Source organism: Tripterygium wilfordii, chromosome 10 (genome assembly GCF_013401445.1).
Source record: "Tripterygium wilfordii isolate XIE 37 chromosome 10, ASM1340144v1, whole genome shotgun sequence".
Classification (NCBI taxonomy): domain Eukaryota; kingdom Viridiplantae; phylum Streptophyta; class Magnoliopsida; order Celastrales; family Celastraceae; genus Tripterygium; species Tripterygium wilfordii.
The window spans coordinates 1,970,287-1,997,264 of NC_052241.1; the positions used below are offsets into that span (position 1 = coordinate 1,970,287).

At 38.2% G+C, this 26,978-nt stretch overlaps 5 protein-coding genes across 12 annotated transcripts; 2 read left to right on the forward strand and 3 right to left on the reverse strand.

Moving 5' to 3' along the window:
• Window positions 1–986: 986 nt before the first annotated feature.
• Window positions 987–3,987, reverse strand: LOC120007099 (probable sodium/metabolite cotransporter BASS3, chloroplastic). The gene is made up of 5 exons (XM_038857281.1): window positions 3,440–3,987; window positions 2,939–3,034; window positions 2,542–2,848; window positions 2,194–2,441; window positions 987–1,497 (listed from the first exon to the last, which is right to left on the reverse strand). Exons 1-5 carry the CDS (start codon window positions 3,829–3,831, stop codon window positions 1,260–1,262), a joined length of 1,281 nt encoding a protein of 426 aa, XP_038713209.1. The 5' UTR covers window positions 3,832–3,987; the 3' UTR covers window positions 987–1,259.
• A 4,271-nt stretch (window positions 3,988–8,258) lies between these two features.
• On the reverse strand, window positions 8,259–9,838 carry LOC120007100. Its single transcript, XM_038857282.1, has 2 exons — window positions 9,187–9,838; window positions 8,259–8,801 (listed from the first exon to the last, which is right to left on the reverse strand). Exons 1-2 carry the CDS (start codon window positions 9,667–9,669, stop codon window positions 8,739–8,741), a joined length of 546 nt encoding a protein of 181 aa, XP_038713210.1. The 5' UTR covers window positions 9,670–9,838; the 3' UTR covers window positions 8,259–8,738.
• Window positions 9,839–11,818: 1,980 nt separating this feature from the next.
• LOC120006789 (poly(A)-specific ribonuclease PARN-like) lies at window positions 11,819–15,487 on the forward strand. Of its 2 annotated transcripts, XM_038856876.1 has the most exons (8): window positions 11,821–12,224; window positions 12,467–12,597; window positions 12,835–13,023; window positions 13,111–13,223; window positions 13,361–13,477; window positions 13,557–13,671; window positions 13,774–13,989; window positions 14,269–15,487. In XM_038856876.1, the coding sequence occupies exons 1-8, from the start codon at window positions 11,860–11,862 to the stop codon at window positions 14,898–14,900; spliced, it is 1,878 nt and encodes a 625-aa protein (XP_038712804.1). In that variant the 5' UTR covers window positions 11,821–11,859; the 3' UTR covers window positions 14,901–15,487. The 2 variants fall into 2 exon arrangements, with proteins under 2 accessions (XP_038712802.1, XP_038712804.1); XM_038856874.1 differs by having other exon boundaries at window positions 11,819–12,224; window positions 12,835–13,223.
• An 889-nt stretch (window positions 15,488–16,376) lies between these two features.
• Window positions 16,377–25,791, forward strand: LOC120007790. 6 transcript variants are annotated; one of them, XR_005470250.1, is made up of 6 exons: window positions 16,377–17,179; window positions 17,273–17,353; window positions 17,840–17,998; window positions 18,116–18,651; window positions 21,416–21,582; window positions 22,003–22,274. XR_005470250.1 is itself a non-coding variant. In XM_038858245.1 (5 exons), the coding sequence occupies exons 1-5, from the start codon at window positions 17,119–17,121 to the stop codon at window positions 18,465–18,467; spliced, it is 456 nt and encodes a 151-aa protein (XP_038714173.1). In that variant the 5' UTR covers window positions 16,377–17,118; the 3' UTR covers window positions 18,468–18,744. The 6 variants fall into 6 exon arrangements, 1 of the variants encoding a protein (XP_038714173.1); XR_005470248.1 differs by lacking the exons at window positions 21,416–21,582; window positions 22,003–22,274 and adding an exon at window positions 25,611–25,791; XR_005470247.1 differs by having other exon boundaries at window positions 21,416–22,274.
• Window positions 18,991–25,617, reverse strand: LOC120007789 (linoleate 9S-lipoxygenase A-like). 2 transcript variants are annotated; one of them, XM_038858243.1, is made up of 9 exons: window positions 24,632–25,617; window positions 23,844–24,124; window positions 23,532–23,772; window positions 23,042–23,380; window positions 22,793–22,878; window positions 22,273–22,362; window positions 20,950–21,254; window positions 20,528–20,791; window positions 18,991–20,044 (listed from the first exon to the last, which is right to left on the reverse strand). In XM_038858243.1, exons 1-9 carry the CDS (start codon window positions 24,819–24,821, stop codon window positions 19,276–19,278), a joined length of 2,565 nt encoding a protein of 854 aa, XP_038714171.1. In that variant the 5' UTR covers window positions 24,822–25,617; the 3' UTR covers window positions 18,991–19,275. The 2 variants fall into 2 exon arrangements, with proteins under 2 accessions (XP_038714171.1, XP_038714172.1); XM_038858244.1 differs by lacking the exon at window positions 22,273–22,362.
• Window positions 25,792–26,978: the final 1,187 nt, after the last annotated feature.

Here is a 26,978-nt window from a genome sequence, read left to right on the forward strand (position 1 = left end):
TTCAAAAAAAAAAAATGAAGTCCATTGTCCACAACTCCACATATCTTTTAATGTGGCTCCATGATGGAATTAATAGTCTTAGTTATGGGGACAATAGTATCATGTAATTATTTGTTCAAATTGAATGAAAATTGTTTTCAAAATAAGCAGGACTCTATTAGTTAGACAAGCCTACCCAGTCATTCAACTTGGAAGATAAATTCTTGGCTCAAAACTCATTGCGTGACCACAATGTACTCTTTCCTGGATGGAAGTAGCCTTTTGTCGCCCTACCAAACGAAAAAGCTTTTGAACGTGATTCTTGGGTCAACACTCATCACGTGACCATAAGGGGCTCTTTCTAAGATAGAAGTGGCCTTTCGTCGCCCTACCAAATGAAAGAAGTAGTCACTATCAAACAATTCGCCCTACTGAAGTACCAAAGGTTCGCTCCACCCGGTGACTAATTAGAAACAAATGGGAAATGGATTTGCGCTTGAATTGAAGTGATGAAATCCCAAAGAGGGGAGTAGGGCTCCTATTGAAAGGCTTCCCCCTCCAAGGCGACCTACTTTCAATACTGGTTGTTACGTTACGCTGTAATTTTTCCAATATCATTGAATAGCATGGCCAGGGGCTAAGGTAACTCAAAATTCATCACATGACCACAAGGTACAATGAAATATTTATAAGGGTGATGTCACTTTTGAACGTGATTCTTGGGTCAAAGCTTAACACGTGACTACAAAAGCCCTCTTGAAGTTCATGATACCACCACCTTGAGTCAATGAAATCTGAAAACAGTAGACGCAAGTATGCAGCCTTTGGGGAAGAGACATTATGAAGTTGAGAACACTATGGATAGCTTTGTGCATATTAGAATGACTGTTCTTGCTAAAGAAATAGCCTATTTATCTCCAGAAACTAGCTGACCAGACCAGCTACAATACCCGTCCAGACATTGTTTGATAACACTAACAGAGGCTTCACCATGATTGGCAGGGAACTGTCAAAACAAGGAAATGCATAAATCTTTATCCACTATAAGCTTTTAACTTATATACCTTTGCGTATATATACAGCATCAACGTTCCGTTACACATGGTTAAAACTTCGAAGAGCCCTTCTACACTACACAAGTTGCAGCAAACAAATGGTTGCACGGTTGCTGCAATCTATAACTGGCTTGAAGGATCATGTGTAAAGTTTTTGCTGATGATCTATATACCTCTGCTAAAGAAGCTTGATCTAGTCCCAGCGTATGCGCTGGAACGCTGATTTCAAGCCTCAACGGTTGAACCACATTGAGGAAAGATGTGGGAAGGTAGGTCTCTGATTCGAAATCCATTGCCCCAGAAAGAGGCAAGAAACAGACCCATGATAGCCATGGCAACCACTGAGCATGCAGGTGGAACTGCTTGAGTGCTTCCAAGAAACTGCGTTGCAAGAAGCCCAGCCAAGGTAGAACTTTGCATTCCTGTGCATAGTGAAATTGTCCTGCTAACTTCCTCCTCTTGCCTGCAAACACAACATTAATGACACTGAGATTTTGGAAGTACAAATGACTACATAAAGAATCTAATTCAAGCTCTTTCGCAAATTAATAAGTAATCTTTTCCATAACTAATAAGCATGCCAGATTATAGAACAATAGGCTCCCACTCATTGGTTCATGGAAACAAAATTATTTATAGAATAACATGGTAACGAGAGGCACCGAAGGTTAAAAGAGAAAGCATGGGGAGTAGCACTCCAATTCAAAAACAAGAACTCAACAATATGGACCCAACTCCTATATCTTTAAGGTTGCAGTAAAACAACTTTAGCCCAGGGTCTGCCCTCAGAAAGAACAAAATGTCAAAATAAGTTAAATCATTGTCACTAAATTAATTATACTAGTGAAATTTTTTTCACAGGGGAAATATCTGACTCCGCAAATGCAGTTGAAGTGCCGAATCTCTAAAATAGGTCCTTTCATCAACATCTACCAACTTTGACTATATCACCTAACCTAATATTCTAAGAAGATCAGGGTGGTGCGAAGGACTTTCCTTTCAACAGCGACAAAATGACGACTACAAACTGTTGAATGATGAGCATATGAAGGCACAGTTCACCAAACATGCATAGGCGAGAATGAAGGCTCCCATCAAATTATACTTATCAACACTTTTTGTAGCAAAGGATAAAAACGACTTGCAACAGTTGAATTACCTCAAAGCTGGAATCTTGGAGATCCAATATCCCACAGCGAATGCCACTGCATGAAACGTCAATATTGGCAAGATTAATCGGAGACCCTCGCTGGACAGAATTTGACCCCGATTTATCGCAAGAGGGCTACCAATACACATTGAGGTACAAACCATGGCAACAAAGGGCATCACAGGTTGAATAAAAGTCACAACCTGCTTGGCATAAGTATTGAGCACAAGTCCAAGAGTGACTGGAACAAGAACAACCTGACAAATTCGGCCAGGGAAAACAACTGTTAATTTAAAACAAGCTTGAATGAAATAACAGACTCATTTTCAACATGTCGCTAAACATAACATTTATAACCTGCAATATTGACTTCGACATGGCTATGGCATCAACAGGAACAACAGAACCAATGAGTAGGCCTGACAAAATAGGTGTCACAAGCACCGACGCAATGGTGGTAGAGCTGGTAAGGAGAATGCTCAATGCCACATCTCCTTTGCTTAAAAAGCTGGCATAGCTGGAAAGCTGAGCCCCTGCAACACAAGATGTGAGGACAAAACCCGCATAGAACATCCGAGACATTCCAAATGTCCTCGCAACTAGCACTCCAAGAACTGGTTTGAGCACATACTGTGCTATAAACCCAACAGATAGTGGTAAAGGTCTGCAAACAGATGGAAGGTAGCGGAAATCAGACTCTCATAATTAAACTCTAATGACAAGCAGTCGAAAGGAAACAGCTAGCAATTCTAACCTTCTAAATGCAAGTGCGAAGTCATCAATTGAAAGTCTAATTCCAATAGACAACATGATACCGCCAAGAGCCGGGGCATATAAGTCCTTAGATACCCTGCATAAGTACAAAGCTCAAAGCCTTTTATTTTTTCACACAGTAACCTTGTGAGCATGTTCAAGGTAAAAACAAAAGACAGGAAAGCTCTCTTGAGTCATACATCAAACATATAATATACAGTCCAGACTCGGATATCAAACTTCCCTATTAAAACCCTTCAATAAAGAATGCTTAAGAATAATAAATAATCAACTAAAATTTTAAAAAAATCCCGTGATAATAACAAAATCTGTTCTGCAAGAACATGTAAAAAGGGGCTGAAAACGTGAAATACACAAGAGGCACCATTAATCACAAAGGCAGCAAAACAAAATCAGAATGAAAACCAAATTGAAACCCCAAATCTGTACAGATAAACCTAAATTGAGCAAAAACCCCTATCCCGAAAACGAAACAACGCACCAAGTAAAAGTGGATGGTTGAGCCAGAGCAGCAACTGCAGTAGCAGCGACAACGAAAGGGAGCAGTGCGGATAGGACCTGAGAGGAATCTTTCTTTGCAACATCGGTAGCGCCATTAGTGTTTAACCCGAAAGAGAGTAACGAAACGTTCCCTTCTCTTCTCTGCAACCCCACTCTGCCTATAAACGGAGACGTCGAGCACGCGAATGCGGATAAACCACCGTTTTTCCCGCTCTTAGAAATTGAACAACAAGCGAATGAAGGAGAAGATAACGAAATTGAGTTCGTTTTGGGGCTGAAAGAAGTGGAGATTGCAAGCTTCGGTATTGTTGCGACTGTGGAGAAGATTGCAGAGGTAGCGGGTGAGAGAGAGTGGAAGGACACCGAGGCCATTTAGAATTGAAAGTATAGATTCCGCCGCCGGTGAGTAGATGTCACCGGCGGGTGGGGGGAGGATGGGGGAGTGTGTGGAGGGGAGGGATGAGATAAGAGTGGATTTTATTGTTTAGAACGGAGAGCAGAGGAGAGGTTTAGGTGCATCTGGTTGCATCCTCCATGAGGTGATAAACTGACGAGTGGCGTATGTACGGTTAATATTTGCTCTTGCTTTTTAATTTTGCAATGCAACCCTTTAAGTTCTAGTTTTTACATGAAAAGTAGTAGTAACATTAATTTTTTTTTGGTATTGAAAACGATACTATACAAGTTTGTCCTTTAAACATTCGATATGAGCTTAAACTCAGACAATCATGCCCATGCGCGTAGAAATTTTTCACCTAAAGACATGATAAATTGGGTCAAAATCGAGCGCGTGACCACAAATTTGTTGCTCCTAATGGAAATCAAACTTAGAATCATAGTAACATTAAGATAAATTGAGAGAAAATCATTTAAGATAATAAGGATATGTACAATGTATTATATATAGTGGTGCGACAGTAAGAATAATTGAGATAATTTGAATAGGAAAGAGTATAAAGCGAATATGAAAATCTAATAATATGTAACTTGAAGTGGTAAGAAACAATATATATTCAATGAGAGTTGATGAAAATATGATTATAGATAAAAATGATCAACGAAAACAAATACATATAGTGAACTTCCATTCATTTCTCATAAACTCGGGTAACAAATAACAAACATTTAAGATGAAAACTCTGATAATATGAGTGGGTTCAGTGTCACGGATTATGGATGAGCAAATAAATTCATTTGTATTATTTGAGTTTATTATAAGATTTTGAAAATGAAAATAGACATTAAAGTGGAATCATAGTCAGATTAAGCATTGATTGCTTTGAAATATGTAGAGATTTCACTAATCATTGCATATCGTCCAATAAATACCGAGTATTAGATATCATCCGTATACATACACGAACATGTGGTGCCTATTTTTTTAAAATTGAAAGCGACCTGACCCAATATGTCATTCAAACAGTTGAGTAGATTTAAACTTGAACCGTCAAACCAACACACGTTACCTGATAACAGTTAAGAATGAGTCGAAACCCCCACAATCAGGACAAGTCCCACGATGCGGTTAAGCCCCACAATCAGGACAAGCCCACGATACATGTACTACTGAAAAATTACTCCAAGAGGGTTTCGATTCATGCTATTGCAAGTCATTGCCTTCAAGGGCTTTATTAACTCCAAATCTCCAATTCTAGGGGGTTCCAAAGTCAGTCAACTAGGAAAGAAATTTGACGATGAGTAAAAATACAGGGCCAGGAGATAATAGAAGATGAAATACATGGGCTGATCTGTAAATATGACGAAATATGGGGAGGTGGAGGAGGAGTCTGGTGAACTGAAGTGGTTTAAGCGTTAAGATACTTTGGATTTCTCACCGTGCATAACAGATGGTTTGATGATGAACCTCTGCATGTACATGCATTGTAACAACCTCTCCATCCAACAGCCGCGTGTTTCTTCCTTCTTTCCACTTGGAAAAACAAGCTCGTTCACTTTAGTCCTTGTCTCATTACTCTCTCTATCATCTCTCAAACATAAACAACGTATAAGTTTATCTTTTGGACATTTGATACGGAACTAAACTCGAATCCGACCCGTGCACACATAAATTTTTCACTTGATGACATAGTAAGTAAATTGGGTCAAAACTCAACATATGACCACAATGGTATTACTCCTAGTGACTTTTGAACATCCGATATGGATTTAAACTTGAACCGTCAGCCCCGTGCGTACAAAAATTTCTCACATAACATGATAAGTCGGGTAAAAACCGAGTACGTGGCCACAATGATATTGCTCCTAATGCCCTTTGAACATCTAATATGGACCTAAACTTAAACTATCATGCTCGTGCGTATAGAAAATTTCCACCTGACAAGAGAATAAATTAGGTCAAAACCCCCAACATGTGGCCATTATGGTACTGCTTTTAGAATAAATTGAATTTAAGACTTTTCGAGTCAATTTAACTCAAGAGAAATTATTCCACCAATAAGAGATGACTCGATTGACAATCGACTAGGTTTTACATATGTGTGCATAATGTTCGATTTCAATACGAAGCAAAGAGATTATTCCCCAACTGCCTATCACCAAAAAAATAATTCTATGGGTTATTTAGACACCCATCTTCAATCTCCGAAAATATAACCATGTAACAAATTTCAATTTCAAGTTGCATACCATTTCTAAACTCTTCTTCCAGAACGGCCAATCTCTAGTGCCCTCTCAACTGGCCCGAATTCTTCCAGAAGTCGGAGAATTGTATATATATATATATATGTACAAAATTAGTTTGCTGGGTAGATGAACTAGTTGATGTTCAAAAAGAGAATCATAAATTGAAGAACATTCAATTTGTCTGCCAAGAACTTGGAAGCCCAGTTGTAAGTTGTAAGTTGTAAGCTAATGTCTTACAAGCTAGCATATTGACTTCGAATCTGGGCATCTGGTCTGGTCCCCATTAAGAATACTTCAAAGAATCAAAAAAACATCTTAATGCCTTCAATGTCAAGACAGTTAGCAAGTTGATACGCTTACAGATGCTTCAAAGTCTGTAGAAAACATATCTGAACCTCGCTCCGAGGCTCCGGTTGATCATCAATGGCTTCAGTTGACAAAACTGAGGACCAGATATGCACCTATAATATAACTTCACTGCGGTAGTTCCAGCAAAAATAACTTTTTGAATCAACTATCATTTGACCCCTTATCACTTCTAATGCAAAACCAAATGAACAGGTTCACACCACATCACAAATGGTGGCCAAATGCTAGCTTTTTTGTTCTGCACCTATGACAGACAAGATTATAACGCCGTAAGCATGTTTAGCCTAGTATACTTACCCGTCTCAAATGTAACAGTGCCTTCCCAACAAGATGAAACAGCTCCACACGCATACTAATCGACAAACATAGTGCCTACCATTCGATACAAGATGGGGTGTTTGGGGGAAAAAGGAAACTTGCCAACACCAAAAAAAAATTCATGCCAACAAGGTAGGACAATTGGAGTTGCGTGATGGGCATCACTGAAGAAACTGAATTAACATCTCACAGACTACACATGGGAGTTGGGACAAGCCAAAAAGGAAAATTTCCTATTCAACACATTCTGTTCTGCATACTCTATTGAGATAATCTGTAATTCCAGGATGCAAATAATGCACATAAAAGCCAAAAATAGTGTCTAGATAGACAGAGCAACATTTTGGAAACACTCCTCAACAAGTTAAGCGGTCCACAACGACAACCTACACCTATCTGTACTTGATATTTGTTAATTAAAATTATTCCACAAAATTAACTCAAAACAATGAGTTCACTGCCTAAACCTTCCCAACCATCCTGAAGTTAATGATAATTGTATTAAGCATAATTCTCTTCACTCCTTCCATTTACATACATGATACAACTGTTCACTATCTAATGCAAAAGGCCTACATAGCTGTCCAGAAATTCATGTATGCTAGAAATAGAATTGCACGCCTTGGATTCACAACATTCAGACCAAGACAGAGGAAGCACTCATTTACTTACAAAGTAGAAGAGGAGTTGATAATCGTCTGCGGATTTCTAAACTAAAATAATATAGTGAAGTCAACAAAATAAAATGAATAGATGCAGTAAAGCATGCTAAATTTTCCAGTTTTTAACTTCTAAGAACAATCAGCAGACTCCATGCTCCAATGCAATACAGCAGAGTAGAAAAAAATTAGAAATTTAGTACGATTGATAGTGAAACAAATACATAAGCAAGCTTTAGATTCCACAGAAACCTAAATAATTAAGAATCTTTTTTGCTCCCTTCTTTTGAAACATGGAACCTCAGGTAAGTCCACATTGGATCTGTCCATGCAGACTAAACCACTAGTATCAATTAAATCTGCAATTACGAATCATGGTTACTAACAAATGGAAAAATATTGATTGCCAATCCCCTCTTTTACTCCTAACCTACTCTTCCTAAAAAAGTATTTAAAAAAAACCTTGTCTTGGGAAAAGGATCTCTGGTCAAAGAAATCCCAACATAATTCTACAATCATCATCAATATTACTCAATATGCTCCAATCAAATTCTCTGACAGGAGAAACGCAATCCATCGAGTTACACCTGAGCATAACAATGTAATGTAAGTCTCTAAAAAGGTGGTGCATGCCAATCAAATGAAAGATCTATCATAGTCTAGTTCACTTGTTTGCCTTATTCACCCATCACTGGAAATTTATAGCACTCATAGAACTTAAGCAAACTGTGAAAAAAATTAAACCAAAGAAGAATTTAATATAACAAACAAAATAATAGTAAATGGAAATGATGGGGACAATAATAAAACTCACATAAAAGACTGAAGCAAAAGCTCTTATTATTTTTTAATTTTATTATCATGAAGGTATGAGCCTCTCTCATAAATTTAAAACTTACACTTCCAAAAAAAAACAACTCAATAGAGCAGCCATACTTATACACATAATACAATAAATTTTAACATACGAAACAGTCTTTTCACATATTTATCACCTGATATCTCTTGACAGGATACTCATGTCTCACCCTATCCTCGGGTGGGAATGTTGATAATCATATAATGTTGCCTCACGTCGCTCCTTCGAATCCAATACAATGGCTGGCCAATAATTGCCAAGAGCATGGTCAACTAGTCTGCAGCCTCGGCTCTATTTACCAGAAAAGACTCAAAGCAAAAATACTCATTGGAAGGATAAGACCAACTAACGCATTAAAGCAGATGGCATTTACAAGGAGAAATGAAGAACCCGCATTGAGCAATCATAATTCACATCTATTCTTGCATGATCTACAGAACATCTCTCACAGAACTTTCTTGATCGAGTTGAAACCGAAGCTCACCAGATTGACTCTGCCCATAAAAATAGAATTTAGTTATAGTCTTATTGCAGGAACATGTAAAACAACAAATAAAGCATTGCACAAAAATCTGTTAAAGCAACAACAACAGAGAAGAAAAGAAAGGAAAGGAAAGGAATAATAGAAGATCATCCCGCGGAGTGACAGGGATTAAATTCAGGCATTTCATCATACATTAACTCTCATTAATCAACAAAATTTACAGCGAGCTCACTCATCCCTGTAATTCAATTGTTTCACGCCCAATCAACCCAATTATTGTTACCACTTGAACAAGACAAAATCCAACAGAACATGAGACTCTTACATCTCAGTTGTTCAATAGCTTTTCCAGTAATCATAAATCAAGAATACAAAATAATAAACAAAGACTAAACCTTGGCCACTTTCTCCACCAAAAACATGCCATCTCTAATTCCCTTAACATCCACAGCCGGTACTGCCAAACATTCTCTCGGCGATTCAAACAGGGACAGAGAAAACTGCTTAAATACGACACCCACATCAAAGTAAATGAGACCTGAACTGGGTATATCGACCCGAATCCCCTTAACCGGGAACCACAGGAACAACTCCTGCGCTGTTATACCAGATAGCGCCCCGATCTGGCCGTAGCTCAGACTGAACGAAACGTTCCTCTCGTAATGCAACTGGCTTTCAAACTTAGCATTACAAGCCTGATCGAGGTACACCTCGAAACGCCCCTTATCAACGACGTTAAACTCCTTCACTCCCTTCGGTAGCAGGCCCATGGGCAGCCCATGAGCACGTAAAACCTCATATATCGACTCTCCCGACTGCGAATTGGCACTGATCGTAAGAGAAAAAATTAATGAAATCAAAAGAATTACAGGCACCATTCTTTCCTTTTTAATTGGTGTCAAAGCATAGATGATGATGAAATGGATACGATAGAGAGAACTGAATGGTGTTGTGTTATTTACAGGTACGGCTCTAGGGTTTAAGGATCTGCTCGATTCAAGAAAAATGGAGGAGGAGAAGAAGAAGTAAGGAGACAGTGGTGCCAGGTAGAATACAGAGAGGATTAGGAGACTCATCAATTATTGGTGATGATAGTGGGCCGTGTAGGGTCCATCTTAGGCGGCCCAATCCTATCTAACCACAGTCTGTCTCTTTCTCTGCAAAATTACAACCAATAGAAAGGAAGTAGTATTTCACTATTTCGGCTGTGAAGAGGAATGTCTAGCTACGCGCTTGAAGTGAGAGTGGGATAGGAATCCCAATAGTCGATATGTCATTTATCACTAAGTTGTACGCATGAGATTTCATGGTGTTTAATATTGAGCCTACGAATTCACTTGAATCACGTGTGTTTAACTCAATAGATAGAACAATTGAAATACCAACTGCTGGATCTTTATCATTTTCGTTAGAGAAACAATTATGATAGGGATCCTGATAACTGGTATTCCAATTATTCCAGTTTCTAATTTATACGCACAAAATTTCATGTGCATTATGTATAATCCATAAATTTTAAATTCATTTGAATCTTATACGTCCGACTCAACAATTATGACAGCTTAAATACCAACTGCTGTGATAGGGATACAGCTGATATTCTTACTTTATCCCAGTATCTTGACTAGTGTGCATGAGATAAGCGTGATTTAAAGAGGCAGAAAGGGTACGTTTGGCAACCACTTGACTGGCTAAAAACTGGAAAAAGCTGGTAAGTGGTAACTAAAAGGAGCAAACAATGCTTTCACATGAATCCAAACACGGATTCGGCATCCATCCACTGCAACCAAACAGGAAAAATAAATAAAATAAAATAAAAATAGTAACAGTAATTCCCTTAAAAAAGTCAATAAATAATATTCATAAGTCGTAATAATGAAGATTAAAAAAACAATTAAACAAGTGTGAAGTGGCGAGTGGCGACTGGCAAGTGACAGGTGGAGAGAGAAAGAGAGAACATAGCATGTGAAGGATGAGAGGGAGCATGATTATGATTTTGTCTTCACATAAATAAAACACAATTATTTCCAATAATGAATTATAGACTCTTTTTTACCAAGGATGTCTCTTTTTTACCAACCATGCCTCTTTTTTACCAAGCGTGTTGTATCGGTGTATCATAGGTCGAATTTACGTTTGATGATGTGTTGATGGGGCCACCTAAAATTTGAAAAAAACAAAATAGAGAAAAGGTGACGGTCGTGAAAACTCTTGACACTAGAGGATGTCATCTAATGAACCTCTAACAGTTAAGTCAGTGACGTAGATAGGAGGAGAACAAGAGAGACCGTATGATAGAGTGGAAAGAGTTCACCATGACCGTCATAATGAGCGAGAGAGAGGGAGTGCTATGGGGAGTCCGGAGCGCCTCCATAGGAGGCTCAGCATGGAGTGCTCTAGGGAGCCCTCTATAATAGTTGTTTAGCTCATGGGCCTATTAGGCTGATAGTTTGTTGAGGCCGTGGGTTCAATAAACTTGTCATCTCATTAATTAAACTTGTCTTAAGGATTCTCCTTTTTAAGTAATATAGATTTCACAAGGAGTGGTGGGTCCTATTGTAATCTCATCGTAACAAATTCAATGATATATTTTTTGTTCGAAATAAAAAATCAAATTCAACATGAAAAAGACATGACAATTCTAGACCGTCCGATATAAACTCAAAATATATATTCGATCGACGATTTGATCACGACGAATTTGATTTTGTTTCGAATAAAAAATATATCGTTAGGTTCATTATAAAGAATACTATATATTTATGATTTTTAAAAATAAAAATAAATTTTTTTGTTACCCATAAAGAACATTACAACGGGACCTGCTGTAATAAACTCCGGCACCCTTTCACAAGTTGCTTGTTTTATACAGGGAAAAAATAGAACAAAATAAACAAGTTAAAATTAAAATATAAGTAACTAAAAGATTCGACAGATGTCAGATCATTCAAGGTTGAAGCCCATAATACAGGTCCCAGCCCGTATAGTAGCAAGGCCCATATCCATTAAAAAGAAAAGCGGCAGCGCATCTTTTGTTGCAGCTGCAGAAGGATAGTGGTGCAAGAAAAATGGTGTCGCTGCGTCCCCTGCTTCAACGACGCCTTCTCTCCACCACCGCCTCAAAAAACCCTCACAACCACCGAAACTGCAATAACAATCGAATTCGCAGCCAGAAATGGGCCATAAAGCAGGTGACGAAGTCCAATTTCTCGGACTCTGTAGAGGAGTTAAAGAACCACATCTCCAGCTCTGATTTCGTGGCTGTGTCGTTGCGGAAGACTGGGTCCTTTTCTGCCCCGTGGCACCGGGTTTCCCCTTTCGACGCGCCAGAAACCGCCTATTTTAAGGCCAAGTACGCCGCCGAGCGCTTCCAGATTCTTCAGTTCGCTGTGTGCCCGTTTTCCATTAGGGCCGATAAACTCATCGCCCACCCGTGAGTTTCCAAGTCTCTTGTTCATTTCTTTTTGGTTAATAGTGTGTTTGTTAAATGTTTTATATTTATTTTGCGCCCTGTGAGTGAGGCCATGTCTAGCGATGAAGCTAAGTGACCAACTGGCGCTTATGATGCTGTACCTAATGCATTGATAGGCAACAAAGATGTCTTATTTTTCTATTAAGCTATTTTTGAATGTGGCAATGGGTGTATAAATCATCATTCATTTGCATATGGTGCAGATATAATTTCCATTTGTTCCCTAGGGACGAACTGAGGACAGGGATGCCATCTTATAGCTTTTCTTGTCAAACATCTCATTTGATGTCCATGGCTCGAGAAGGTCTTGATTTTAATACCTGCATATATGATGGTGAGTTTTATTTTACTGTAGTGCATTAGAGGATGCTAACTTTTGAGGATACTATTTGCAATTTTGGGGTTTTCGTCTTATGTATTAATGCTCTTTTGAATGAATGAGGAATGTCTCTGTGGATCAATTGAAGTCCATATTATAAACAACTGATGCATGGGGTTCTTCCAACTTCACATCTCATGCCGTGGGAAATCCCCTAAAAATTGAAAATGGGCTGCATTTTCTTTTTGATAGGCATATCATACTTATCTAGAGCTCAGGAGACTGCAGCAAAAGTTAGGACTGGGAATCCTCAACGTGCAAGTCATGTGATAGAATCTACATCAACTCCCTCTGTTGCCGATTCAGTTTTCATTGAAAGGATAAAATCACGTGTTAAGCATTGGAAAAATGCTTGTAAAAACTCTGGTACAAGTGTGGATGGTAAGAATATGCAGGTGTTAATTCTTCAATCACCATGTTTACTCTCATTTTCTGTCCAACTTTTAATTTATTTGCTTTTCATTTTAGATGTCCTCTTGATTTCCATGAGAAAACTCTTGTTGGGAAGCGAAAATTATGGATCAAGGCCATCTATGACTATTGATGTTTGCAGTGAACGTCAAGTGCAACTTGTGTTAGAGGTAGGTAGGTTAATCTAGAAGCTTCGGATTCTTCAATCTGGGTTAATCTGAAAAACAGCATTATCTATGTTATCTCCTATTTAAAGAAATTGGATTTTTGCTATAAATCCCTTTTAACTTGTATTTATTGGCTGTAGATGTTGCAAGGATTTTTTGATGAACTTGTTCCTTTAATAATCCCGGCAAAGGGTGGAGGGACCCAGGCAGTTCGTGTTGTCTTGACGATCTCAAAAGAGGACAAGGACCTTCTGGAGGTAGTGAGTTAACTTCAATCCCTGGGGATTTCCATGCTCAAGCTGCATCTCATTGATCTAAATCGTGTTTTGGTTGCAGAGTGAGCTTCGAGATCTTGAAGAGGAACAAACCAAGAAGGTTCGTGGCTTTCGTGAGGTGATCGATTTGATTTCGGCTTCCCAGAAACCTGTTGTCTCCCACAATTCTCTTAATGGTGTATATCTGTATGAAAAAATTCTCAATGTTTTAGGCTTTGAGAGATTGACTTGTCTTTTCTTTTAATCCATTTTCTTATTATATATTGTTGCTTTTGCAGATTTTACATTTATTCACTCAAAATTCCTTGCTCCCTTGCCTTCCAACATGGATGAGTTCAAGTCTTCCCTGCGCTCAGTTTTCGGCCATGTGCTTGATGTGAACCATCTGATGAGAGAAATTGGAAGTCTAGGAAAAGTGTCAAGTATACCTGCAGCTATATCCTACCTGAGGAATCGATTTTTTTTACCGACTAATGTGGAGGTTCCCCAACAAGGTTAGCTGTCCTCGGTATTTTATGCAAAGCACACAAACACACCCGAACACACCCCTACAACACAGTCACTGAACACTGAACCACACTTTTGTCTTTGTTCTCGTGCATTATATCCAAGATAAAAGGTGGTATTTTATAATAGAGGAATTGCGCTATGTATGAAATCGTATCTGACAAGCTAAAATCTCCCTCTCTTGAACATTTCTGCTTCGCTTGACTGTTGTATTATGAGTCATTTCTGATTGCTGACCTCTGCTTATCTTATATCAAAATTTTCAGTAATGTCAACAGAAGACAAGATTCTTGGGACTCGTGTTGTGTGGCTTTGTCAATTGTTCACAAAGCTATGCTCCATACTAAAAATTGATCTGAATGCTGTTCGATTTGGTAATGATTCACAGCTTGTAAGTTATGCGAACATCTTCAATGCATGTTTCACCAACTCCCAAGAATCAACGGATGGGGATATTAGAGTTTGGAGCAACAGCCGAAAAAAAGTGAGTTCCAAGGATTTGATTTTCTTGTGGGGCTTTAGGAATGGGATTACGGCAGGAATGTTGAAAAGCATGTTGCAAGGATCCCATGAGGTTTTCTCCGAGGAATTCAATGTTCGATTAGTGGATAAGAGCTCTGCCATTGTAGTATTCTGGCAACCTGGTTTATCTGAAACTTTCCTGGATGCCATGAAAAGTTTTGAGCTCAGTGAACCATTAAGGGAGATGGTTTCAGAAGGCCTAAGAGCATCTGGGTACGAGATTTACATGAAAGCATGTAGTCTGCATTTACGGGAGACAAATTTAGCCGATTCTTTGGAAAAAGCCTTGGTATGCCATGACTCAGAGACTGCTCCGGGAATAAAACCGTCGGAGATTCAGTGGAGTGAGATGATGATTGACTTTGATAACCTTTGAGGTTAAATGGCCAATGTCTGGAATATGAACATTATGTTGCTTTAACCTTCAAGCTGGACGGAACATAGAATTGTTCTTCCAGTCTTCCAGATCCTGAAGCAACTTCAAGTAAATTGGAAGCTCACTCTCCCCCTCAGAAAGTCAACTTGTGTGAATTTGTGGATGGGCTTTACCCTGCATGGAACTTGCCAAACCCAACAGCTTGAAAGCTCTGGCTCTAGGAAGTGACGGGCTTGAACTGGATGAAGGCTGGTCATGTTGACTCTGCATAGAATCCATAGATGATACAAAGCTAGACTGGCCAATCATTGGCCCCATTTTGTTTTGTTTTGCTGTTCATTATTTTTTGGCCGGTATGGCTGTACGATTATTTACTTTGGAGCTGCCATGCCAAGCAAATTTAGCCGGAAAAGGGGTAAAGGATTAGAGATCGTGTAAACCTTGATGTGGTTGTGTTTGTGTGGTTATTGTTCTGATGTACTCTGGTTTGTCGTACTCTGAATGGCATGGTCTGGTATATCTTGGTGTATTGATTTCTGTAGTTAGTATTAGTTTTGCCTATGAATATGTCAAAATAGTTTTGTACAATCGAATGAGTTATCAATTTTTGAATGATTGTTTTCTATGTTTTATAGAAATATAGTTGTTTGAAACTACTATAGTAATATTTTTCTAAATATGAAAATTCGAGTAGAACAATTTGTAATAAATTATTATCTAATTTTTTTTTTATTGTTTTGAAATATTATTAATATGTTTTCTTATTTGTAGTCTATATATATTCGTAAATCAATAACATAAATCAGGAGGTGTTAGAGCAAGTCCAGTGGTAAAAACTATATCAAGCACTTCAAAATCATTCTCTCTCTTCTACTCTCTCATACGTGGCATAACTTAATTGGGTGAGTGAATCCCATAATATACACTATTCATCAACACTTCATACTTTTCAACACTTCATACTCATCTTCTTTATTTTCTCTCTCTTACTTTTTATCATATATTTTTTACTTTTTATCATCTCTCTTCCTTTTCATCACCTCTCTATTCTTTTTTATCATCTCTTTCTTCATTTTCATTATCTCTCTTCACTATTCATCAACTATATACATACTTCATATTTCAAGTGTCATTTTTAACAACAACCCATATTTCAAGTGTCATTATCAAGAAAGTGTGTTTTCAAGTGTTCATTTTCTTCCATTGTAGAACTCCAGTACTCTAAATTTTCCATAAATTTCACTTTTCAACACTTGAAAATGTGTTATCAAGTGTCCATTGGACATGCTCTTACCATCCTTTGGATTAATAGCATCATAATACGGAGATAGTAACATGTCATGACCAGTAGGACGAGTCGGAGGGGCTCAATACTAAAAATTTCTTAGGGATGTCACAGGCTAGGCAGTTAGTTTATTGTCTGGGCCTATAAATTGACCAAATGACCTTTTCTAGTTTATTTGTCTGGGCCTATCAACCAGTAGCCATCGTATCAGTCAGCTTCAGTCTCCCGTTATCAGACAGCTCTAGTTACCGAACAGAGTGAAACTCAGACGAACCAGCGAAAATGGCTTCAATCTCTCCATCTTCCGCAATGTTGAAGGCTTGAAGCATACGAAAAAGGCATCGTTTCCCGTCCAAGAAGTCAATTGCGGTCTTGCAGTTTCGCTTTTGAGTCGGGCTTCTTTGGCCCCAAATTTCCCACGGGACCGGACAACTCGTTGAACCCGACCTGAGTTCTGTCGAGTTTTACTGCTCGAGTTCCCTCTCTGCTTCTACTCACACCTTCGACGTTGTGATCATCGGCGCCTGTATCATTGCGTTGACGATCGCCCGTCAATTTATCGGGTCGGATCTTTCTGTTGCGGTGGTCGATAAGGCCGTCCCTTGTTCTGGTGCCACTAATGGAGGTTATCCCTACTTTTGATCGCCAGATTTGGTTTCTATTATTGTAACATAATAAAAAAACGAGATATCCTCATTCAGATGAGCGTAATGGTTGAGTTCAATATTCCTTTCTATACCTATCGAAGAAAGAACCCATTCTATGAAAATCATTGCAAATTTCAAGTGGACTTTGCATACAAACTACTGGCGAGTTAATTGGGAGATTCGAATAAGACTTGTAATTAGCTGTTGAAACAAGAAATGTATTGGTGCGAGCATTAACTGTATTTTCTTTGGTGGTAAATTCCTCAACATTGCACTCTCATCTTTCATGATATTCTGTCAAGTGTCAACCCAATGCATCAATGTCCTGTCCTGCCTTGGAATTTCAGGTATAAATTCAACTCAATGCATTTTATCCTACATAAAATCTGATTGTTCGTATGATATCTTCAATTCCTGTTTGACATTCGAGCTGTTTTTAGGGAAAGGATTGATTGATCATGGGCAGGCTCTTTCTGTTTCAATGACAGCCACAATGGATACTGTGGGAATCCATGTTCTTGGTATTCTACCAAATTCCTTATCTACTTTATTTTGCAAATAATTTTTGTTATCTATATTTGTACATTAATAACTTAAGAGTCTAGTTCAAGGACAATGGGATGATTTGCTTCTTTTTTCTGTTCTTTTTTTTATCAAATGAGTTGTTTCTGCTTTAGTGGAATTGATTCTTTTCTTTTAGCAGTTTGAAGCTATATATTCTCCTCTTTAAATTACGTTGCTTCTGGCCATAGTGGAAGTTATATCATACATTTCAATAGTTAAGGAGCTTGTGAGATTCATGATTTTATGCAATCAAACTTTTAACGAAATTCTTTTTATAAATGAAGAACTTTTAATACTCTTTTTCTAAATTATAAGGCTATGGTTGGGTAAGCTATTCTGAATGGGTATATTTAAAACCAACACATATGCTGGGTCACTTTGGGAGTTTGGTTGCTTGCTTGTTTTCCTCTCTGTATGCTTCCTTGTTTCCTGTCATTTCCAAGGAGTAGTCTCCAATTCGCTGGGTTCAGCACTAAGGTGGATGATTCTATTATTGGATATATATGGAAGTGGGCTGCAGGGTTCTTTCCAGTTTCCTCAATTGAAAGAAGTTTCAGATTTCACTTTGAGAAGAAAAGTGAGAATAGGTTTACACCTTTACGGTAAGTTATCTTGTTTTTCTAGTCATTGAAAATTGAGATTTTTGAATTATATTCTTTGTAGAAATCTGCATATTCATGTGTCATAAGAATAATGACGTAATATTTTACTTTTCTCAGTGCCTGATGGGAAGCCTATGATTGGGCCTCTGTGGTGTGCTTGGTTTGTCAAATATACACATTGCTACTGGACAATGAAGGTTGCGGACTCTCAATGGTACCATTCATTCTCTTTTCTGATAAAGTATAGGTGTTGGTTTCCAAGTATAGGTAGGCATATAGATTGCTATTCTTGTCCATCTTGTCATAATAACTGTGCAACTGAGCCAAGGACATGCTAGAGATTAGTCACAGTTGGTGAGTTTCCATTATTATTCAAGTTATACGTTTGTGCCTTTTTTCTCCACTTTTCAGGCTTTGGGGACCATTGAAACGGTTGCGAACATGGTGTTGGGCAAACTGGAAATGTTGATTATGCACCATTTGTGGTTCAAGGATGATCTTGTTGATACTATATGCACTGGAAACTGTGCAGCATTCATACCATGGCGATCGGGATTTGATAGCCTTTTGTTTATAGAATATTTTTGGTGAATTCTTAAGGTTAAAGAATTGAGGAAGCTTTTCTTGCCTGCAACTGCAGTTTTCACAAAATGGTATGTTATTTTCCTTTAACTTCTGCTGTGATATGTGTTTTATTTGTTTTCTTTTATTGCTGTCTATCTGCCATATGCATTCAATACTTATACTTGCCCATATGTGCCTCAGTACCTCAACTATAATATTGTTAGACTTGAACATATTTTTTTGCGCTTACAGTCTTTATGTATGATATTATGTGGATTATTTCTAATATAATGACATTTGCTGGAACTGGAACATGATTACTCAGGCTGAAAGTGATAAGGGTTTAGATTAAATAAAGCTTTCATGATTGATTGCTATACCATGTGATCTTACAGCAACTGCGTGCTTTTTATCTTGATCGGTCTTCCTTTTTTTGGGTGTCAGTGGCAGCTGCCTGTAACTGTTAGAAAAAGAAAAGTTGACATCCAATTTAAATGGAATATTTGTAAATTGGATATGCACTATGTAATATGCTGAGTATTGGATGTAAGTTGTGCCATTTGATGCAAAGGTTGTAAAACATGTCGGGGATATTGTAGTATGATTAAGTTTCAGTAATGGAGATCATTTGTAAAGAGGAAAAGTTTGTTTAGACATATACTACATCATAGATTTTGTCTTGAATATACAGTCGGCATTACAATGATTTTACGCTAAGTTGATATGCTGTTGGGTATCCCTTGCCCTGTGAGGCCTCCCTTAGATCTAACATCAGATGTATCTGGGTAAAGAAATTTGTATGGAATTTTGGCTGGACCCCACCTGTTCCTAAGTTGTTGACTTCTATTGGTCTCACGGATTTTCTTCTCTATCTCTTGGAGATTTGCGTTGAAGTTCTGGAATTTTTCCTGGACTTCTTTATTGTCTGTCCACTCGGATGATGGCCTCTGGCCAAGATACTCTTCATCAGATGTGTGCCTTGATAGAACCTCTGCTAGTACTATACCAAGGGTCATCTCAAATCTTTGGGGCAACATTTCAAAATAGTACTTTTCTGGATCCCTTAGGAACTCTGCGAATTCTTTTGTCCCTTCCATTGGAATGAATTTTCGACACAGTGAAGGACGATTTGGAGGGTAGCCAGAATGTGCATATTGCCCAAAATTCACAGAGGCATGAAGAGCTGATGCAATCCATATAATGGTTGTTAGAGCCTCTATGAGATTCTCCAGAGTTGTCATTTCACACCACCAGTTCTCATTGCACTTATCTCCATGTCCCTTGTTTCGAATTTCTGACCACCAGGCTTGGATTTCTAGATCATTCCTCACAGAATCTTCGTCTTTGTAAAAAATTGAGCAAAAATCGGTGACCCATGTCTTAATGGCCTGCCATATTTCAATGCCATCTAAACCATATGGGTAGTCTTGGAAGATAATCTGGGCCCCTGTTGGATTGCTTGGATCTTTGAAGGCCATACGCCTGAAATGTTAGTTCCATTAGTATGGAAACATATTTTAGTATAAAATGTTCATGTCATGTGGACCAACTATTATTGGAGTGTCTTTTAAGAGTTATTTTTCTTCCTCTATTCACTTAGCATAAATGCTGCATGCATGCTTTTTTTTTTTGTTTTGTCCATCAATGTGATACACATTCTCTATATTACAAAGCACATCTATGCATTTCCCAAGCATGTCCTGAAAATGCTTAGATTTGTCCAGTAAAACATGAGATCATATAAGATTTTACACGAGATACAGTAGTTTGCTGGAAATATTTCTTTTATTTTAGTTTATTGTTGATCAAAATTATTTTATGGTTTATTCAATGTCTACATCTTCATTTTTATTTAGCATGGATGGTTTATGGGACTGCATTACTTCCATCTCCATTATTTTTTATCCTGAAACGAAATAAAGACATGTCAACTTTCTAAAGTATGGATAAGCGGGAATGAGATACCTTTTCAGAAGATCAGCTGGCAGAGCTTGTTCATCAAATCTCCACTCCTTGTAGAGCTCAGAAGACAACTCCATAGAGATTTCACCAGAAAATAATGTTTTCTCAAAAATTCCTCCAGATTTTATGAGGATAGTACGAGCCAATGCATTTATGTGCATAGTGTCTTTGAAATGAGGATCTAATAGCCGGTGGATTGGGTGCATAGCACTCAATTGCCTTCTGGTGGCAATAATGAATGGCTCGACTACTGCATGAGTATGCAACCTAGAAAATGCAGATATTAGACTTAGGGAATACAAAAGGATTGGCCATTGTTGAATAGAGAGACATATATGTTCCGTGAAAATGTTACAGCCCTAAGAAATTTTACTGTTGCTATGGAAATCTTAGCAAGGAATTGTATGAAAATTGATTTGACTCACCAGTGGCTTATCAGTTGATGGTAAACTGAGTCATTAGCTGCAACATGAGCTTTAGCTAGCTGCCACAATGCTGCTTCAGTGCCCGAACTTGCTGGAAGAAACACCCTAGTACTGATGTTCTCAGTGGTGTTTGGGGAGCCAGGCAAGCTTAATTCTATTGCTAGTGGCTTTAGAGAGGCGTCATTTCTTAGAAAGAAAAATGTCCGTGATGCATAAGCACAAACACCCTTTGAGTTTATTCTGCTAATAAAAGGCATGAGATAGTCATGGTGATCCAAGATGAATAACCTCCATTGGTTCATTACCTGTGATATATTTTCAGTTAAAAGGGAAATAAAAAAAATTACTGTGGAAGTATATAGATTTCAATTATATAATCAGATCTTCGAAAACTAGTGGACAGTTGGTGTAAATATTTGCTAAGTTTTATTTTGATTTCGTGTATGAAATCCAAATTGCAGTGCAGGTGTTGATGGTTCCAACTATAAAAGTAGCCTTGTGTGATGCTGGGAGGGTAGGACTAAAGTTGTGTAGACATCTAAGCTACCTACCAACAGGGGTAGCAGAAGCATTATATATTGCTTTGACCTTATCATCACCATCATCAAAGTCTTAGTTCGAAAGTTTTATAAGGTCAGTTGCATAAATCTGTTAGAGAAATTAGTTTGGAATCCTCTACGTGAATTCTCCTTTGTCATTTGCACCAGTCTAAAACCATGCTCTCATGATCTTACATGTCCTTTTCTATTATTTCTATCCATATCATTTTGGCCTCTCTCTTCGCTTTTTTGTTTCTCCTATTTGAAGTTTCCCAACTTTTCACACCAGAGCACCAAAATGTCTAAGTTTTACTTGCCAGAACGATCTTAGACAATTTTCTATCATCTTAGCTTCAATTGAAGCTACCGATATCCTAGATCAAGAAGCCTTGTTCCTTAACTTGTCCCTCTTTGCTTCCACCATGCAACACAACATTTACATTTATGCCACACTCATCTATTGGACATTTTGTCTCTTAGCAGCCCAATATTTCACACTGTATATCTTTCATAGGCATATAACATACCTAAAGATTTTGCTGTTGGTGTTTCCTTTGGTCGCACAAGCCCACAGATGCGCTTTTCCACTTCAACTAACCAGCAATCTTGTGGGTAATGTCCTCCTTAATCTCATTTTCATTCTAAATTATTGACCTAGATATTTGAAAATCCTTTTTTTTCCTGGTCCCTCTTTCTCCTGCTCAATGCACTTATGATTATACTCACCATGCTTTACACAGTGTGCTATATTTTATGAAACTTAGATGGTCAATGATGTGATTACCTCCTTAAGGGTCATGCCATCAAGGTTGTGCTCTATGTCTGATTGCCTTACTGAACTCATGACTCCATTTTTGCTTTGTGGTGGGAATTTCTGCAAGTGGCAGGATTGCAACATTTAGTTTGTGAAATTGTGTGACTGACTTAAGTTCAACATTACCATGAAGGTAAGTGATTGTACTATAGAATGTTATATGTAGCCAGTAGGAATAAGAAATATAACATCAGTTGAATAAGCTATTCTGTATATGAATACCTATTGAAGCATTTCTGAAATTCTTCTTACTAGCATTCTATTGCCATATAATTCAAAAAACATTCTAATGTCATAGTTCTTTTACTTGAAGTTTTACTTGGTGTGAGTTTCAATCACATGGAAAATGTACGGAGATTTATGGTGTTGTAGCCATACTAGATTATTAGTTTTCTTGTTAAGAAATAGTGTTAACTCTGTACTTTGTTTCTTAGCATGCAAGGATAGCTCATGATTTGGGCAGGTTAGTATCCATGGTGGGAAGAGATACCTCCATGCATCGTATTCTTGTTGGATTGACTCCAGCAAGCAGTTGGTGCCCAAACTCTTCGTCCTCCTTCCATGCAAATTCGTTCTCTGAAGAATTGAGGGGGCAAAAGTGTAATGACACGGAATTAAAACATATCAGTTAGAAGTGCTACGTTATAGAGATAACCCTATTGAGTGTTGTTTTAATTTAACTCGTCTCTCCAAAAAAAGAAAAGAAAAGGAGGTTAAGGCAGATTGTATTCTTCATCACCTGCCAGAATTTGAGGCAATGGGAATTCCATGGGTTTTTTTTCGCTTGCATGCACAATTTCTCTGAAAAGTTCATCTGGTACCAGTTTCTTTAATTTCTCTTTCATCCACCCCTCCACTGTTTGGTTTCTGTTGCTAGAAAATAATCCCAGTATCTCATCAAATGATTCAAAACTGCTAGAATTTTGTTCTAGTGCTTTTGCCTCAGGAATAAGGAAGTGTACAGTCGATTGGATTGAATTTGATATGAACTCTGATAGTTTCTTGGGGCTGAATCTCTCGTCTGGAGGGACATATATATCGAAATTGATGGTTTCTGGCTGGCTCTCTGTTGAAGAATCTGCATGGAAGTGATTGTGAGAAAATGAGTTGGTAGATATTGCTTTGTATTACCACCTTGAAACTTGGATGGACCGTAATAGGAAAGACAATATAGCAAGGATTGAGATTTCATCTTATCTGAAAAATATGAAATGAGAAAACGTAGGTACCTTGTTTGCAAGGAGGGCGACCAGTCCGTCCCCTACGAGGATATGGATGTGATTCAGTTCCACCCAGGACTGGTCTTATGTATCCTATTCCTTTATCAGGATTGCCAAGGTCATTGTAATAGTCATAATCATAGATTCGATCCCATTCCTTTCGCTCTCCAGTTCCATCTCCCCTCAAGCTTTTGAGTTCTTTCTCCCTCAACTCAACCAAGGCACTAGGTGTTTTGCTCGGAAGGTAGCTCTATGGCAGCAAAATTGTGTCTCATTGCATATCAAAGTAAAAATTTAAGGAAAGTATGTTTTGTAACTTACCGTGTTCGAGAAGAAAATACGATCTGCTTTTGTCTGTTTAAATGGGTACACCCAAGACCTGCAGTCAAAATGGATGGTCTGATTGTCAAAAACTTCCAGACTAGCAGATTTTAGGAAGAACTTGTGCTTATGTTGGTTTGTAATGAGAAGGGCTCCTGGAATTCCAAAATCTTGGTCGACATGGAATGCGATCTTGTATTTTGTGATTTTCATGCTGTCATGTTTGCTGCTTTTTCCATGTTTGAGGTATGCCTTTCTGCTCAACTTTCCTATGCCAGTATCTGTAAGATGCAATAGGAAGGAAAAATTTACGTGATATGTTCTACTGTAGTCTCGTCTGATCAAATAGATGACTGGCAATCGAAATAATTATACTCATGAAATTTATAAATATATAAAATGTAAAGCCATTGCTGTCTTGGCTGTGTTACTAGAGGGGAAGTCGAAATAGGAGAGCACTCATCTTGAGGTGAGTTTACTACCTAGATGCTTTTAGACTATTTTTCAGGAATTGAACTTAACCTCTATATTGCACCCCTACAAGTCTACCGCTGAGCACATATTATGGGTTTGGCCTTGTGAAAATCCTAGCCTTATGCCTTGTTGTATAAGGAGATATATTAGTTTCACTAAGGGAGCTGAAGGGGTAGGACTACGCAAACTGGGAAGCCTTTCGTTCCTCATGGGAAAAAAAACACATGATAATTGATAATCTTTTGCTGTTTATCCAATGAAGAGAAGATGTTAGGCATTTGTGTTACCATTTATTTTCTGTCGAAAGTACTTACTTGGTTCAACTTTGGTGCTACTATAAATCTGAACAGATGCTGATTTTCCAGGCCCTGATTCTTTGGGACTTTGGATGATCACTATTTCTCCCTCGAAAATGCCTTTTTCAACCTGCTGTGGATGGGTGATGATGTTTTTCATTTCTCTTAAACATGCTTGCAGGCTGGTACATGGCTGCAGGTGTGCCATATTTGATTTTCTGTTTGTCTGTGGTGTAACTGCAGCTGGTGTTCCTTTGACTTTTTATGGTGTGTGGATGCTTTGGATATAATTACCTTGAGAGTGTAATATACGTTGGAGGGAGGATATGTGCCTATCTTTAGTTATTAGCTATGCATATGATTCGTGGTCGAGGAGTGTTGGCATTTGAATATTTAGTATGCACTAATGAAACATGTTACCCAGTGATAGAGTTGTAGAGGTGCAACTTAGAGATAACATGTTCAATTCTTAGAATCTCCACGTATTTTGTGAGGGTACAATCTGTGTACATTTTGCACGTTCATGACCTTGCCCACTACGAGAATCTTGTGCCCACGTGTGGTTTGCCTTACTAATGGAACACCCAATTTGGGAGGAAAAGGATATGTGCTTATCTTTGATAATAGGCTATGCATCTGATTCATGTCCTACTCGTGAGGCTACTTGTTTAGCTTTTTCTCTTTTCATTTTTTTCCTCCTGATGTGGGTCATGTTGGTATTCTTTTTACCCCATAATCATAGTTTCTACTTGGTATAAAGTATCTATTTCCTCTTCCTTGATGATGTGGGTCATGTTGGCATTCTTTTTACCCCAGAATCATATTTTCTACTTGGTAAAGTATGTAGGGTATTGATGGATTAGCCAAAAGATGCACAAACTTGGTGTTCTCAAAAGTATTCTGATACATTGAATGGTGTTTACATATCTATCTTGATTAGGTCCAATGGAATTTATATATGTTGGTTTTCATGTCACTGCTTCATTTCTGTGGTTAGGCCAACTTCAACTGGCAAGATCTTCAGGACATATAGTGTTGCAGTGTATTTTGCCAGAACTTTTTTTGCCCAGACAAATGTGACAAAGTTTTAGAAGTCTACTTAATGTATTTGATTTCTTTCTGTTCTGACATGAATAACATTATTTGAGTAGGCAATTTAAAGGTGGTATGTTTTCCTACATTCGAGTTAGCATTCAAAGTTTAGGGACCATTCTAGGTCTCATCCCCGTCCCGTCCCACCCTCATTCCACCCCATTTGTAACTGTCGATTTAAACACAGATCATGCAGTGTTAATACAACTAGTTAATTGGTCTATACATTAATATCCAATTTCCAGCTTATGGTACAAGAATGTTCTGAATCATGTTTGAAAACTCACAAATGAATAGATATAGAAGAAAGCATGTACATATATTTATATTAAGGAATAAGGTTTATAAAATAATGAAAGAGCAATGATGGCAAATTGATCGAAAATAATCTGTGTCTCATCCTAAAGAAAATAAAGCAAAGATGAACCAGAGGTGGTTGAGTTGATAATTGATTGTAAATTCTAAAATCTGCAATCACTTTGTTATCGTCGATCGAGGCCTATTACAACTCTGCAAAATCAAAGGAAGATTGATCGTCAAATTTGGACATCGATGTGGTGTTGGCCGAACAAGCTCCGATGGTCAAGTTAGTCAATGGTGGGAGATATTTAAGTGAAAAAAGTGAATGGCTTTTAGAGAGAGATATATAAATGAGGAGGGGTCCTCCTCTATTTATAGTGTTAGAGATCAAGTGGTCAGCACGTGTTATCGTACGGACGAGCTTCTTCGTTGGGTCGTGATTGGGCATATGGCCCAATCTGGGACTCATTTGGCACCTAAAGCCTTGGGCCTTGGATGTCTGGTTTTGCACCAATTCTAACCTTGAACTTGGGCCAGTGATACCTTCGAACGGATTTGGGCCGATCTAACCATGGGCCTCATTGGACCTTTTGACTTATGCTCAAGTATTTCGGGTCAACGGTTTTTGGCCCATACACTGATTATGTTATGTATATGTGTGCTCAAGGTTCGAATACAATGTGGAAGGGGTGGACTCTTTTTTGACTCATTTCAATTAGCTTGTGACTCTTTTGCTCTTAAGGACTTGGGAATGTTGGCTGTAGTATGTTGGAGTCTATGGTTTAATAGGAATAAGGTGTTATGGGAAGATGTTTGTCTTTTGCCTGTCAAGCTTATGCAGTTGGTGTTGTACCATTGAGGACTATGAACGACAGTTCCCACATACTGGACTGTCGGTAGGAGTTCTTCACCATCCCTGGCAGCCACCGGATCCAAGTGTGGTAAAACTCAACTGCGATGCGGCTATGGGAGT